This window comes from Glycine soja, chromosome 7, assembly GCF_004193775.1.
Source record: "Glycine soja cultivar W05 chromosome 7, ASM419377v2, whole genome shotgun sequence".
Taxonomy (NCBI): Eukaryota; Viridiplantae; Streptophyta; class Magnoliopsida; order Fabales; family Fabaceae; genus Glycine; species Glycine soja.
In genome coordinates, this window is record NC_041008.1 from 39,739,415 (window position 1) to 39,752,980 (window position 13,566).

The following is a 13,566-nucleotide window of genomic DNA, read 5'->3' on the forward strand; positions in this document are numbered from 1 at the left end:
TTAAAAAAGTAAAAAAAATCATGTAAACAAAATAAAAAAAAAATTTATAAATAGTTGTAGAAACAAATCATGATTCTATTGAATTATTTGGAGGTGATGAAAAATTAAACAACTAAAATTGTGATTCCATTGTGTATCTTTTTCACCCTCAAATTGTACAACACAACTACAATTTTGTTGTGCAATTTTTCATGGGACAGTATTAGGGGGGTGTATTGGATTGGGATTTTGAGAGAATATTTTGACAAAAATAATCTTGAAGATTTTAAAAGATTATGTGGGATTGTATTGATTTTGTGGGATTTTAAAAGATTTTTTTTAAAAGACTTTTTACAATCAGGATTCTTAACCCAAGATTTTAATGGATTTCTAACACAGATTTTTAAGATTTCAAAGTACTTTATGGATTTTTAAGATTTTTAAAGATTAATACATTTTAAACAAAAAAATAACGGAAGTTACAAAAGTGAATGAAAAAGATGATAAATAAATTATAATGTTTGAATAAAGAAAATAAAAACGATAGAAATTTTAAACCTTTTAATAACAAAGTCATTATTGCCTAAAAAAATAATAACAAAGTGATTGAAAAGTTGTAAGAGAATGAACCTGGTAGTGGTTTGTGTCTTGTTCGGCAGGAGAAGAAAAAGTCTTTGGAAGATTATGAAAAGTCTCAAGGGTTTGGGTGAGATTGTTGGAGGAGTATTTTATGTGTATTTCTAACTAAAAAGTCTCTCAAAATCCATTCCACAAAAGAATCCATCAAAATCTATTTACTTTTGAATACCAAAAGACATTTTAAAAGTGGTAAGAAATCTCAATTGAATACCAACATATTTTGTTGCCCTGAAAAAAAAATCTTTATTGTCTTAATTGAATACCACAAGATTTGTTTATATTTTATAAAAGTCTTGATTGAATACCACAAGACTTTTTAATCATAAAAAAGTCTTTTAAAATCCTTTGAAATCTTAATCCAATACACCCCCCTAGAATATGAGCAAAATGCACGCACATGGGTAGTGCTATTAGTAAAAGTGATAGTGCTAATAGCAATACCCTCCATTGAGTCTTAGACATGGTAAGGCCCAAATGTTGTTTCTGCATCTGAGAATCGGAAAGAGGACGATAAAGGTGGAACCAAACAAACAAACAAACGAACGAACGAACGAAGACAGCGAAGGAGCTACACTACGCTGCGAGATTTGGAAATTGAATCCCTAATCTAATTTCGAGGTCCAACTCCTGTGGAGTGTGTGTGGTGCTTTCAATCTGCATGATCATATAGCGAATTTGTGTTTAGCGAATCATATTTGCAGAGTAAGGATGGGGAAAAACCAAGCCTACAAAGCTATGCAGAGAGCCAGGCTCGGCGGCGCCTCCGCCGGCCCCGACGAGGTTGAAGACGGCATGGTTTGTACCCTTTCATACTAACCCTAACCCTAACCTACCATATTTCATTTCATTTCCCCTATTCCCTGTCTCCTCGCGCTTTTTTACTCTTTCCCCCAATCGCGGATCTCTCTTCGCGCTGCGTAACCCCAAAACATTTCTGATGGAGAGTTTCGCACGTGATTATAAATGTGTTAGTGCTGGATTTTACACTCTTGGACTGTGTTTGGCACGCAATTTACGGTATTCTGGAATTAATTTTCATCGCTAACACTTGACAATCTCAAATTACACCACTTTGTGAGTTGCGGGATGATTCGATTTCTAGCCTCAATCTTAATTCCAAGACATTGCTAACTCTTATTTAATTTGGAACACTTTGATTTTAAAGCATTGTTCCTCAACACAATGTTTAGGATTTTCTCCTTTGGACTCGTTATCTAGTACCATTTCCAGTTTTTTTTTTTTTTTGGTGCAAAATACAGCTGAAATGAATTGTGGGGTGGAAGAGTTTAGTGTGTTGTCTTAAAGCAAGCATCTTAAAGTTCGCCTGGAAAAGATAACTTGTGCTGTGATACTTTAATCCCTAGGTTGAATCTGAACCATTTTTTTCTGCTTTTTTAGTTTAATTTATTTCCTAAAAAAATTTAGTTGTCAATGGAAGTGAACCTTCTCAATACTATGTTCAAGGTTTTAAATTGCGGCAGCATTCGCGTTATTGCTACTTTCCTAAATATTGCAGGAAATTGCGAACAAATGCAACCAAAGGCTGCATTGTACTCCCGTACACTTCACAAACCTTGCTGTTGCAGCTTCACGGACTGTTTTTTAAAACCTTGATACTAAGTGAACACTGAATTAACAATTGATACACATGGATGTTCTGTTATCCAAGAATCTTACATAACTATTATGGATGTTCTGATGGAGAATTTCATTACTAAGGTGTATGAAGTTTGTTTGAAGGGGACACTTGCTACCATGGTCTTCGTAATTGGCTTCTTGTATATTATACTATAGGATCAAAGTGCTTTATAATGATTGAATGCCGCATCCCTTTCTTTTTTTACCCTGGACCGATATTGATGAGGACTGTCACAGGTGGATGGTTCATTTCATTCACCAGAATGGCATGCAGCTCGTTTGGCTAGCCTTAACACCTCTCACACCATTACCTGGGAAGAGTACAAAAAGAAGCAAAAGGTAATGTTCTGAAAACCTTGATGTTCTCTCTCCACTGTACTTCTTAATCAGAATTAATTGATTGAAAAAAATTCCATTGATTCTGTTTGCAGTTCAATCTTAGCCAAGCTACATATTCTATTGCCTTTTTATTATTTGAATTCATGTCTTTTTTGGTTTAAATTGTGCTTCAATTATATCATTGTTTTTAGTATCTATGCATTACTATCTCTGTATTTATATTTATTGTCTACTGTCTAGAACATACTTACATTATTACATACATCCTCTTGCACCCTGCTGTGAATTTGAGGGTTGTTTATCATGCCATCATTCCATATGCTCTACTCTAGATTTCAGATCAGATCAGTCCTAAATTGCGTCTTAAGTTTGGCCCATTCTCCTAAAGAAATTTGATTATTTTTTATTTCCTTCTCATTTTCATTTCATCATTTTATGTTTCTAATGTAATTAGATTTTGTTGAAAACCCCCTCAATGTTTGTCCATGTACAACAAGTATTCATTTTTTCAGTAACTGTTCATTCCTCATTGTAGTGAAATGGTTATATTGTGCTCATGTGCTGATATAAAAACTAACATTGCCTCACTGGGGCGGTTGAATATAGTTCTTTTACTTAAAAGTGTTATATTTTCACAACTGAAAAACTTATTACAAATTGTTAAATATTTCTATATATATTATGTTAAAATTATGATAAAATGTTTTAGATTATAATCTTATGAATTTTTCTTTACAAAATTATTATTTTTTACTTAAAATTAAAAATATATAACTTGAAAAACATTATAAAGAAAATATAATTCATACGTGTATTTATTTTACTCCTATAAATATGATATACTATATATATATCATTAGAAGTTGTTTTTTTTTCTTTTTGTTTCCTTTGGGGATTTGTCCATTTCAACTAATTAAAGGGTATGAAAATATTATATTTTTCTCTTTTATATGACCAAATGACAGACTGCTTGTTTTTTTTTTTTTTTTGTATCATAGTTGTCCTTACTATTTATTAAGTAACCCTCTTATTATGGATCATTGTTAGACCTGCTAACTTTTTTTAAGGAAAAATTCCAGTAACCTCGTCAAAGATGTCATATGACACTCCCCTGCTTTTTAATTTCATATGGCAATGGCTACCCTTTCAACTAAGTTTGATCTGAGTTTGGCTTTAGCAGAAAATGTGGAGACCGGTTGTAGGCAAATCAACTAGTTTTGCTTAAAACTTTTCTGTTGAACTTAGATTCAAGTCTCTTACATTGTCTATTCTCAATCCTTTTTTCCCAAAGCATTACTGCTGTCAGAAATGTATAATTTTACAAGGAAAATTGATTAATTCTAGGTACAACTGGCCACAGTTGACTTTCAGTTGTGTCTACATTAACAGCGTTAATGAGCAAGGCAGGTCATTGTCATGTGATGATAAACAGTACAGAGAGGTGACTGTAAAGTTGAAAATAAAGAGGGAGGTCTTTGTCATTTGGCCTCACCATAAGAGCAAGCATTTGTAGCTAGCTTTACTCTAGCCACTGGGAAAGCAATCACTAAGGACACTTGCAATCCAGCAGCTAAATTTTTTTTATCTTTCTCATTAACTAATTAAGGGGCCATCAGGTACAATCTTATATGCTTTTTATATATGAATGTTTAAGTCACTCCCTCCCTGGTCCCCCAAAAGCCATTTCATATTGTGCTCATTCCCAAGGTAGATATTGTATTATAGCTTCTTTGTTGTGTGGCTAACATTCTGGATTTGCATTCTTTCCCCTAGTTTACTAGTTATTCCCTAAATATCAATGCTTGTTATTCCATGTGTTAAATTTCTAGGGCAATAGCAGTGTTTTAACTAGGGTTTGTTCACTATATCATACATTTGACTTTATTTGTATTTTATTTACTAGGAAGAAGAATTAAGAAAAGGGGAATTGGAAGCAGATGCAGATAGGATGATGAGAGAGTACAGAGCTCAACTAGATGCTGAAAGGGCTCGGAAGCTTTCCCAAGGAAGAAATCACTCTAGTAGTAAGTCTAAACATGCGAAAGGTATGTTTGAAAAAGTTGCCAAAACTTGGTTTGTATTCTAGCATTTTTCCTGATCCCAGCTTCTAATGAGACTGCACATTCTAACTTGCAGATAAGAGGGACAAAATTTCAAGGAAGCACAGCAGCAGAAAGAGAAAGGTGCTTTTTAATTTCTGAGACATTTATGTTTTTCCAGAGATGAAATGAAAAGCTTCATGTTAAATTTGATGTTTTTGTTTGCAAATTGAATAATAGTGTAACTATCTCTTTAACTTCTGTAACTAAGAACTAGTAACTGTCTGCTTTCAGTTTTCAGCATCCATGCTTTTGGACTAAATATAGTGTAGGTGTTAGATGTTTGCAATCATGTTGGAGATTTTGGAGGCTTTTGTGTCTTTTGTTTTAAATTTTTTAAAGGATAAATACAAATAATACCCAGATGTTTTCAGTGATCCATAGTACTGGAAGTGAGTCAAGCAGGCTCATAAGCTACGTGACCTTTTTTCTAAGGAGTACTTCTCATGTGACATAGAACTGACACTTCAAGAAGGTTGTGTTACAAAATCTTTTATATATGAAAATTGAAAATGACTGAAACATTAAGGAGGTTGGTTGTAATATACCTTTTGTATTATCTTTTATCACCTTGAGGTTTGGACTGAAGGTTATGATGAAAATGATTATTTTTGGTTGAAAGAAATTGATGTTACATTGTTGCTTCCCCTTCAAAATGTCAGGTTTTACTCTTCTCTTTTCTTCTTTCTTTTGAATTTTGAATGGATATAAGTATTCCTTTTCTTCCCAACCGTTTGCTTTACACTGATGACTATGCCTTAACATTAACTTATCTAAGTGTGTGTCTGACTCAAGTCATTGGTTAAAACCAAATTATTTTGGAAGTGATCAAAATCATTGTTTTTAATTGATCTGTAGCTATTCTTGGGTTGTTTGTTATTTTGCATTAAACAGCTTTATGTTAAATTACCTGACTTTGGTTTTATATTGAGCCAATGAGCCAAACAATGTTGATTGACACTTGATTTATCCATTTATGAATGAAATTTTTTTTATGCATCCTCTCATTATCTCTACTCTTGTAGCATTCAAGAAGATCTTCTGCATCTAGCTCCTCTTCGTCATCCTCAGACTCTTCCAGTAGCGATGAAGAAAGAGGGTCAAGAAGATCCAAGTCCAGGTCCAAGAGATCAAAGAAGGAAAAGAAGTCCAAGTCAAGAAGCAAGGATGCTGGAAGCGATAGTGAAGACGAGGGTCCAGTTCGTCTTTCAAGATTCTTTGGGAACATCAAGAGTGAATAGTGCTTGAATACTGGTCGTGTATCATAAAAAAAATTATTTTATGCAAATAGTAAATTGTGTCAAGCTTTACTTTTATGATCAACACGTATTCTTTCTTTACAGAATTTGTAAGTTTGTATGTCATTTTGTATTCTCTTTCAAAAAGATTGTTTTCTCTTGGATTAATCTGTGTGAGATGGAGGGGCTATTGAGTTTTGACGTCTATAAATTTTAACGCAACATTATGACGAAAAAGGAAATAGACTAGGTATGTACGCGCTGAAGGAAAAAGAAGGGAATATAGCACTAATTTGCAATGGTTGATTATTCTATACGTGCTTCGGTTTTTGTTAAAGATGTGATTATTTTCATCGTTTTAAAAATTAGACTGGATTAGTCAATTCCACTGGTTGGATGGAAACCAATCAGGTTACTTGGTTAAAATATCCAGGAAATTAGGGAAATAAAATAGTTGGTAAAGAATTAGTCGACCTGGTAACATACCAGTTAGATTTAGTATAAGAAAATTGATTTGAATCACTTTTTTTTAAGATTACTGTTTTTAAAATTTTTAATAAATTTTAATTCTAAATATTTTCAAAACAAACGAGTTTATAAATGAAATGTACATTTTTTTTTTAAAGATGCACAATATGATATTTGCTGATTAAATTTATATTATTTGTAAATAATATTAAAAATGTTATTGATTGCTTGACTCTGATTCCATCAATGTTGAACTATAAACTAAGAAGTCAACTAGAGACTGGTCTTTACTCTTTACTAAGAAGTCAACTAAAAAATAAAAACTAAGTGGCTTTACTAACTTAAAGGTCTTTGGTCTTTACCAACCAGAGACTGATCAAGTTTTGAAAATACTGCTTATTTAATGTGTATAATACGTGGGGCACCAATTTCTTGGTGTTGAGATTTGAGAACCTCTGCCTAGTTTTGTTTTTATTTTATTTTATGGTTATGATATGTCTCGTTGGTGATATAGTAGTATTTGAGTAATGATAGATGACATCCGCAATATATGCAATATATATAACTCACTTTTAATTTTTTTTCCTATCTTTTATCGTATTATATCACCATCACATTTATACTTCTTTCCTTTTTATGAACTAGTGTCCATAAACCATTTTTCATAGTATTTTAACCCTGAAACCTTCATTATGAGATGGCAGTAGGTAATTGAACTGAATTAGACAAAGTCAATCAAGGTTGATTGATGGAAATGGTTCAACCCCAAAAGTTTAACCTCAACACCTCAAGTTTCTAACTTGGGTTCTAACGGTGTTCTCAATGACATATTTCTATAATCAATCAACAGTCATCAAAGATCAATGACATAAAAAAAACAACGTTTTAAATAATGGTTGCTCAATCACCAAACTGATCTCCGTATCAATCAAGGTCTAAGCTTAAAATCAGAAAACAACCTACTAACTTCATATCCCAACTTATCGATCAATCTTTTCATTGGATTGCTTTCTTTTTCTTTTTTTTTAATTTTTCCTAGTCAAACCATAAACCACCATTCTTTTACTTCGTCAGTTAAACTAATTTTTAATAGTTTACGATTTTTTTGTGTTGACAAATTTATACATGTAAGCAGAACAAATAACCTTTTAACATCGTTATGGTTCAGAGAGAGGGAACTTCAAATCCATAAAAGCAGAAATTTGAGACCAAGAAAAGATTTATCAGTTGGCTGCAGCCAATGAATTGGACAATAATATGAAGCAAAAAGCCAATACAAATACCTTATGATTGTTTCAGTCTACCAATCATGCCTCTGATGGAAATAATTCAACTCCAAGATCACCTGGTTTCAGATGATAGATATATATACACAATGAAATCTCTTGATCTATGGACACAGACATCACACGATCCAAATCCAATGATAACAAGTCTATCACTACTGCTGATACTCGAGGTTAAATGCTAGAGCCTCTCGGTATATCAGTTCTTTCATCTGTTCCTCAGTCAAAGCATGTTGTTCAAAGTCAAAGCTGAAGGGAGTCAAGCACACAGGTTCATCACTGATGTCATGCAGAGATGTCAAGTATGGGTGCGCCAGTGCATCTTCAACTGCAAAACAACGCAAATGAAGGAATGTAAGCACTAGTACAGAGTAAAGCAACAAACTGAACAGTGCTAACCCTCAATTACACAGTATTTGGCATCTCATTTACAGGTTAATCCTAAAATTTTCCAGTATTTTTAAATTATAATTGGAAATAAAAAATAATTATGGACTTGAAAGTGCGACTAGGAAGTGGTTTTTTAGTATAGCAAGGATAGGGAGAGAATTTAATCCATTAGACTGGGTGAAGTGATGAGAAGAAATAGACATGATCAAGAGATGTCAAGAAACAACTGTCTGAGATTGGCTTTCTCAAAGGTTTCCAGCCTCTCCTCTGCTTCTGCCCTGCTTCATTCCCATTAACCTACCAGAAAATTGAGAAGCAAATGGCTTTTCCTTTTGTGCCAAATTCCTAAGATAAAAGGAAATTTGAATAAAAAAGAAGACAAGAAGGAAGTGCCTAGCAAGGTTTCCTTTAGCCAAAATCTTGAAGGTAGGCAACTTACAATTATGTGCAAGAAATTGTGGGAACTTAACTACTATGCTCCAAACAAAATCTCATTGTAGCTGAGAATCAATGAACATTCTCTTTTGTACTTTCCTTAGCAAAACTATGTAAAGTTAACCAACCAGATAAAAGTTGGTTCTCATTTCAATATTAATTACTTGAAAATTTGTGTTCTAGTTTCTATTTTCTTGGATTGCAAAATCATAGTTAATAACTTGAAATTAAATTAAGAAAAAAAGTGAGGAGAAAACAAAATTTTCAGTTGAAGAAATCAATATTCAATAGATATTGATCAGTTGACAAAACTACTTTGCTTTATAAGGGTGCATTTAGTTTGTGAACATGTTTTGTATTTCCCTTAATAATTACAAAAAGCTACATTATTTTCACTTTTCTTTCTTGATTCAAAGATTTGCAATGGTGAAAATAACACACAACAAAATGTTTTCACCATTTCCTGTACAAATCTTAAAAACAGGAACCAGGGTAAAATAGGGGGCAATTTTGTTATTGCCAATGAAAAAGAAAATGAAAACAGAAAACATTTTCACAAACCAAACTGGCCCTAAGTTAGCCATTTCCAAAACACTCATTGAAGCTATGAAAACTACTGCATATTGAAATAGATATCATAAACTGAATTTGTAAGTTGTGAGCATGCAAATGCTAGTGTACAAAGCCTACCCGACTAAACAGAAGTCACACCATATTAGTCGATAAGCTTAGCCAAATGTATAAAAAGCAATAGCTTTGCAATGTGGCATGATGATAGAAAAAGTTGAACAGATAAAATCATGCACAAACAATTTCTGAAAGAAATATAATATAAAAATCAATAGATGTAGCAACTCAACAGCAAAACTAAAAGCGTGGCAAGGTAGATGCAAATTGTCAGCTCATGATTGATGATTTGAAAAGTTGACTTTTAACAAGTACTTGTGGTGTCAAAAAGCATAAAATTGAAAAGTATGCACATTGATATTATTATATCATCATTAACCGTAGAATACAGAGCCTCAAGCAATGAAATCTTACCAGTAATCCTTTTTCTAGGATCAAAAGTTAACATTTTTTCTACAAGATCTATAGCTTCAGGATGGACATGTGGAAACTTTTCCTGGAAAGATTGACGGCGGTAAAGGGGCAGTTGCCTAATGTATCTCTTAGCATTTTCATTCAGAAACCCCAAATCAGCCTCTGATGGGGTGCCAATCAGCTGTAAAGTAAGAAGCATATCTTTTATATATGATTTCGATGCAGACTGTCATCAAAGATGAACTACATAGATCACAAGGTTAGAAAAAGAAAACAGCAAAGCAAGGGCAGATTTTGGCAAGAATCTCATTATTTTGGTTTAAGTGTCTGACTTTACTCAAGTATGCACATAATATAATGAAACTTAACCTGAATTATACTCCAGAATAACACTGCCATAGAATTTCAATTCGCTTTAATAATGCGTTAGTTCCAAGTCTGGCAGGTTAATCATTTCAATCATAAAAACAAATGTGAATCAATAATTTTTGAACTTCTTCAAATAATGAAGACTTGTAAATAAGTTACCTCCATAAGTAGACGCAACTGATGCACGTGATCTCTGCCAGGAAACAAAGGCTTTCGATCCATCAGTTCCATGAAAATACAACCAACAGACCATACATCAATTGCTGCAGTGTAGTCAGAAGAGTTCAACAGAAGCTCCGGTGCACGGTACCATCTCGTAACAACATATTCAGTCATAAAATCAGTTTCAGAGGTGACACGAGCCAGTCCAAAATCACAAATTTTTAAGTCGCAGTTGGCATTTAGGAGAAGGTTGCTCGGTTTTAAGTCCCTATGCAGAACATTAGCAGAATGTATGTACTTCAACCCACGGAGGATTTGATACAGAAAATACTGTGCCAAGAAAAATAATTGGTGTCAAGGATAAGATTAAATAAACTCTGCAAACAGAATAAAAAATGAGACAATTATCGAATCCTTTCCTCAAGTCATGAAAGATGAAACTCAAAAACTCCTCTATTACCTAGTATCTCAATTTACAGTATTACTGTAATAGGATTAGGATGTGAGAAAAAGCATTGAGCAGGTTTGGTGAAGGTGAAGGTAAAGGTAAAGACAAGAAAAAGGAGCAAGAAAAGAGAAATTTCTCCCAAGGCATCTTAAGAATACGTACCTGACAGTGCTCCTCTGATAATGCTTGATTTGAACGAATGATTTGGTGAAGGTCAGTGTCCATCAACTCATATGCAATGTAAACATCATTGAATATCTCCCTTTGAGGTGGTGGCACTATATCCCTGATTGCAACAACCTAGACAATAATTACAATAGGCAAAAAAATGTAAGAATTTTTCCTGATGCTCTGAAGTTGTGGCAGATCCCATCACAAAGTTATTTGGGCACCCCCTCTCCCCGTATTTGCCCCACAAAATATAAGGAATATATATGATTTCCACAGGCTTTAAATGGCCTAAGGATGAACACCTTTTTGTTCGTTATTAGAACTACAACAAGACAAAAAGAAGCAGCCCTGCAGTAAGTGCAACGTTTTTAACCGTAACATAGAGAAGCACCTCCGTGTCACCAATAAAACAAGTAACGCGTGTAACACGTATCTTAGCAAAGCATAAGTAACCAAATTCCAAATCAATTTAAGAAAATAAAAAATGCATTCATTAATTAATACAGGACAGAAATGGAAAAGAACTGCAACAAGATTCAGGATAGGGCAACAAACTAATCAAAAACATTGCGCAAGAGTATCAAACAAAAATAAAAAAACAATTTTCCTCTCGTACACAACTCCACCATGCCCTTAAAACGTTAAGAATTACCATCCTGCAACTTGGCAACTTCAATTGCAACTTATTGTCGCCCTTATTAAGTTCTTTAACAGTAAGCCAATGCAAGTATGCCACATAAAACTAACACAGGTGCAGCATTTTGGTCTCGATGTCTCCTACAATGTTTACACCCCCCATCATTGAGCAGCAATCGTTATTCACTCCCTCAAACTCAAAGTGTTTCACAGCTGAAAAACAAACGCACTGTACGGACAAAATGGCCTTTGAATTTGAAGCCTTCACACACAAAATCAGAGGATCTAAAGTGCAACAGACAATTACACCACACAACAGAGAAGAGATTGAGATTCAGTTCATACAAAACCAAACCAAATGAAACAACACTAAAAATGCAAACATCATCATAATTCATTATCACTCACTAACGTTTTCATGATCCATGTGACGAAGCAGCTTGATTTCACGGAGGGTCCTCTTTGCATCAATCTTGTTGTCAAATGCATTCGCAATCTTCTTGATGGCAACGTGCTCATTCGTCTCCGAGTTCAAAGCCGAGCTGTTCACACACACAACAATAAAAAACAAACCCAAAAATTTTCCATCTTCCATTCCAAAAAGAAAAGAAAAAAAAACACATTTTTCTCCTTAAAATTTCCAAAAAAAAAAACATACGACAAAATCGAAAAAGAAAAAAAAAAGCGAACTTGGGGTTGGATTTGATTCGAAAAGTGGGAAAGGGAAAAAGGGTAAGCGAGTACCAAACGATGCCGTATGCGCCTTTTCCGATGGGCATGATGGGTGGCTTGTATTTGGCGGTGACTTCGAATATGTTGCCGAATATGTTGTATTGGATGAACCTGCCACCGTGGCTCAGCGTCGCCGGAATATTCTCGATCCCCATCGCCACCGGAGGCTGCTGCGGCGGTGGCGCCGCGTCGGACATCACGGTGTCGGCCGGCGGAGCAGCTCCTCCTCCTTCCATTGCTCTGTTGTTCTCTTCTTTCTTTCTTTTGTCTGTCTAAAATTGAAAGAGAGAGAGAGAAGAGAGAATGATAGTTAATGATTATTATGTGAATGAATGAATGAATGAATATATTTATTTATATGAAAATGTTTTATGATGATGAAGTTAGTGACGGTGATGCAATGAATCGGCGGTGTTGTTATGGAAAAATAGGAATAGAGAAGAAGAAGAAGAAGCAGAATGGAACCTGATTTATGTGTTGTGAGGGGTTTTGGTCAAACAGATCTGTACTCTCTCTCTCTCTCTCTCTCCTAACTTCTGTAAAAACTGTCATCTCTTTCCTCTGTCAACCTTTTTTTTGTTCTATCCATTTACTTTTCTTCTCAAATTTCTCATTTTCTTTTTCTTATATTTTTTCTGCACATAGTTAAACATTAAATTAAATGTGAATATTTTTTTTATTATTGCATAAATGTATAATAACAGCAACAAAATTCAAAACAAAAAAATCTTCTGTAAACTATGTAAATCTCTTACTACTTAGATGGATCCTAGTAAGATATATAAAGTATAAACATCATTTTATAATAATAAAGATTTGAATCTTAATGTACTACTTTATCAGAGGTTAACATTCTTCACTAAATCAGGTTATCAGGCTACCTTTGGTTTTTTTTATTTATTCTATTGTACATCCTTAGTTCCTTATCATAAAAAAATATTGCACATGCTTATTTGGTTAAACATTATCTTTCACCAATACTTTCCTTTTATCTTTATTTTTATTTGATGAGTAGCAAGTGTTATTTAAGAAATAAAAAATTTACTAAAGATGTAATAATTAATGTTTGTGTTTATAATGATTAGGAGTATTTAGTAAAATGCATTAATGCTCTTTATTTATTGTTTTTTTAAACACTCATTAATAAAGTGATATGTTGATTTTTTTTGTATATGCTAATATATTTTTGGTACATAATTTCTATTGATTAAAATATTAAATAATTTTTAAAATTAGAAATATTAAATTATTTCCTAAATTTTAAAATATTTAATACTTTTTAAAATTAAAAATGTTAAATGTTTTTTAAATTTATAATTATTAAATCTTTTTTAAGTTTACAATTATTAAATATTTTTAAGGTTAAAATTAAATTTTTTTTAAGTTTAAAATTATTACTAAATGTTTTTCAAATTTAAATTATTAAATTTATTAAGTTTACAATTATTATTTTTAATGTTTTTTTAAAATTTAAATTGTATTAAATCTCTATTAAA

The 13,566-nt window shown here is 33.0% G+C and overlaps 2 protein-coding genes across 3 annotated transcripts; one reads left to right on the top strand and one right to left on the bottom strand.

The window, feature by feature from the left end:
* Positions 1–1,140: 1,140 nt before the first annotated feature.
* On the top strand, positions 1,141–6,100 carry LOC114419625 (protein FAM133-like). Its single transcript, XM_028385347.1, has 5 exons — positions 1,141–1,413; positions 2,494–2,595; positions 4,499–4,640; positions 4,732–4,778; positions 5,720–6,100. The coding sequence occupies exons 1-5, from the start codon at positions 1,327–1,329 to the stop codon at positions 5,933–5,935; spliced, it is 594 nt and encodes a 197-aa protein (XP_028241148.1). The 5' UTR covers positions 1,141–1,326; the 3' UTR covers positions 5,936–6,100.
* Positions 6,101–7,579: 1,479 nt separating this feature from the next.
* Positions 7,580–12,668, bottom strand: LOC114419626 (mitogen-activated protein kinase homolog MMK1). Of its 2 annotated transcripts, none has more exons than XM_028385348.1 (7): positions 12,536–12,668; positions 12,083–12,342; positions 11,751–11,880; positions 10,694–10,831; positions 10,081–10,413; positions 9,553–9,733; positions 7,580–8,014 (listed from the first exon to the last, which is right to left on the bottom strand). In XM_028385348.1, the coding sequence occupies exons 1-7, from the start codon at positions 12,620–12,622 to the stop codon at positions 7,842–7,844; spliced, it is 1,302 nt and encodes a 433-aa protein (XP_028241149.1). In that variant the 5' UTR covers positions 12,623–12,668; the 3' UTR covers positions 7,580–7,841. The 2 variants fall into 2 exon arrangements, with proteins under 2 accessions (XP_028241149.1, XP_028241151.1); XM_028385350.1 differs by having other exon boundaries at positions 7,620–8,014; positions 12,083–12,338; positions 12,536–12,625.
* Between the last annotated feature and the right edge of the window lie 898 nt (positions 12,669–13,566).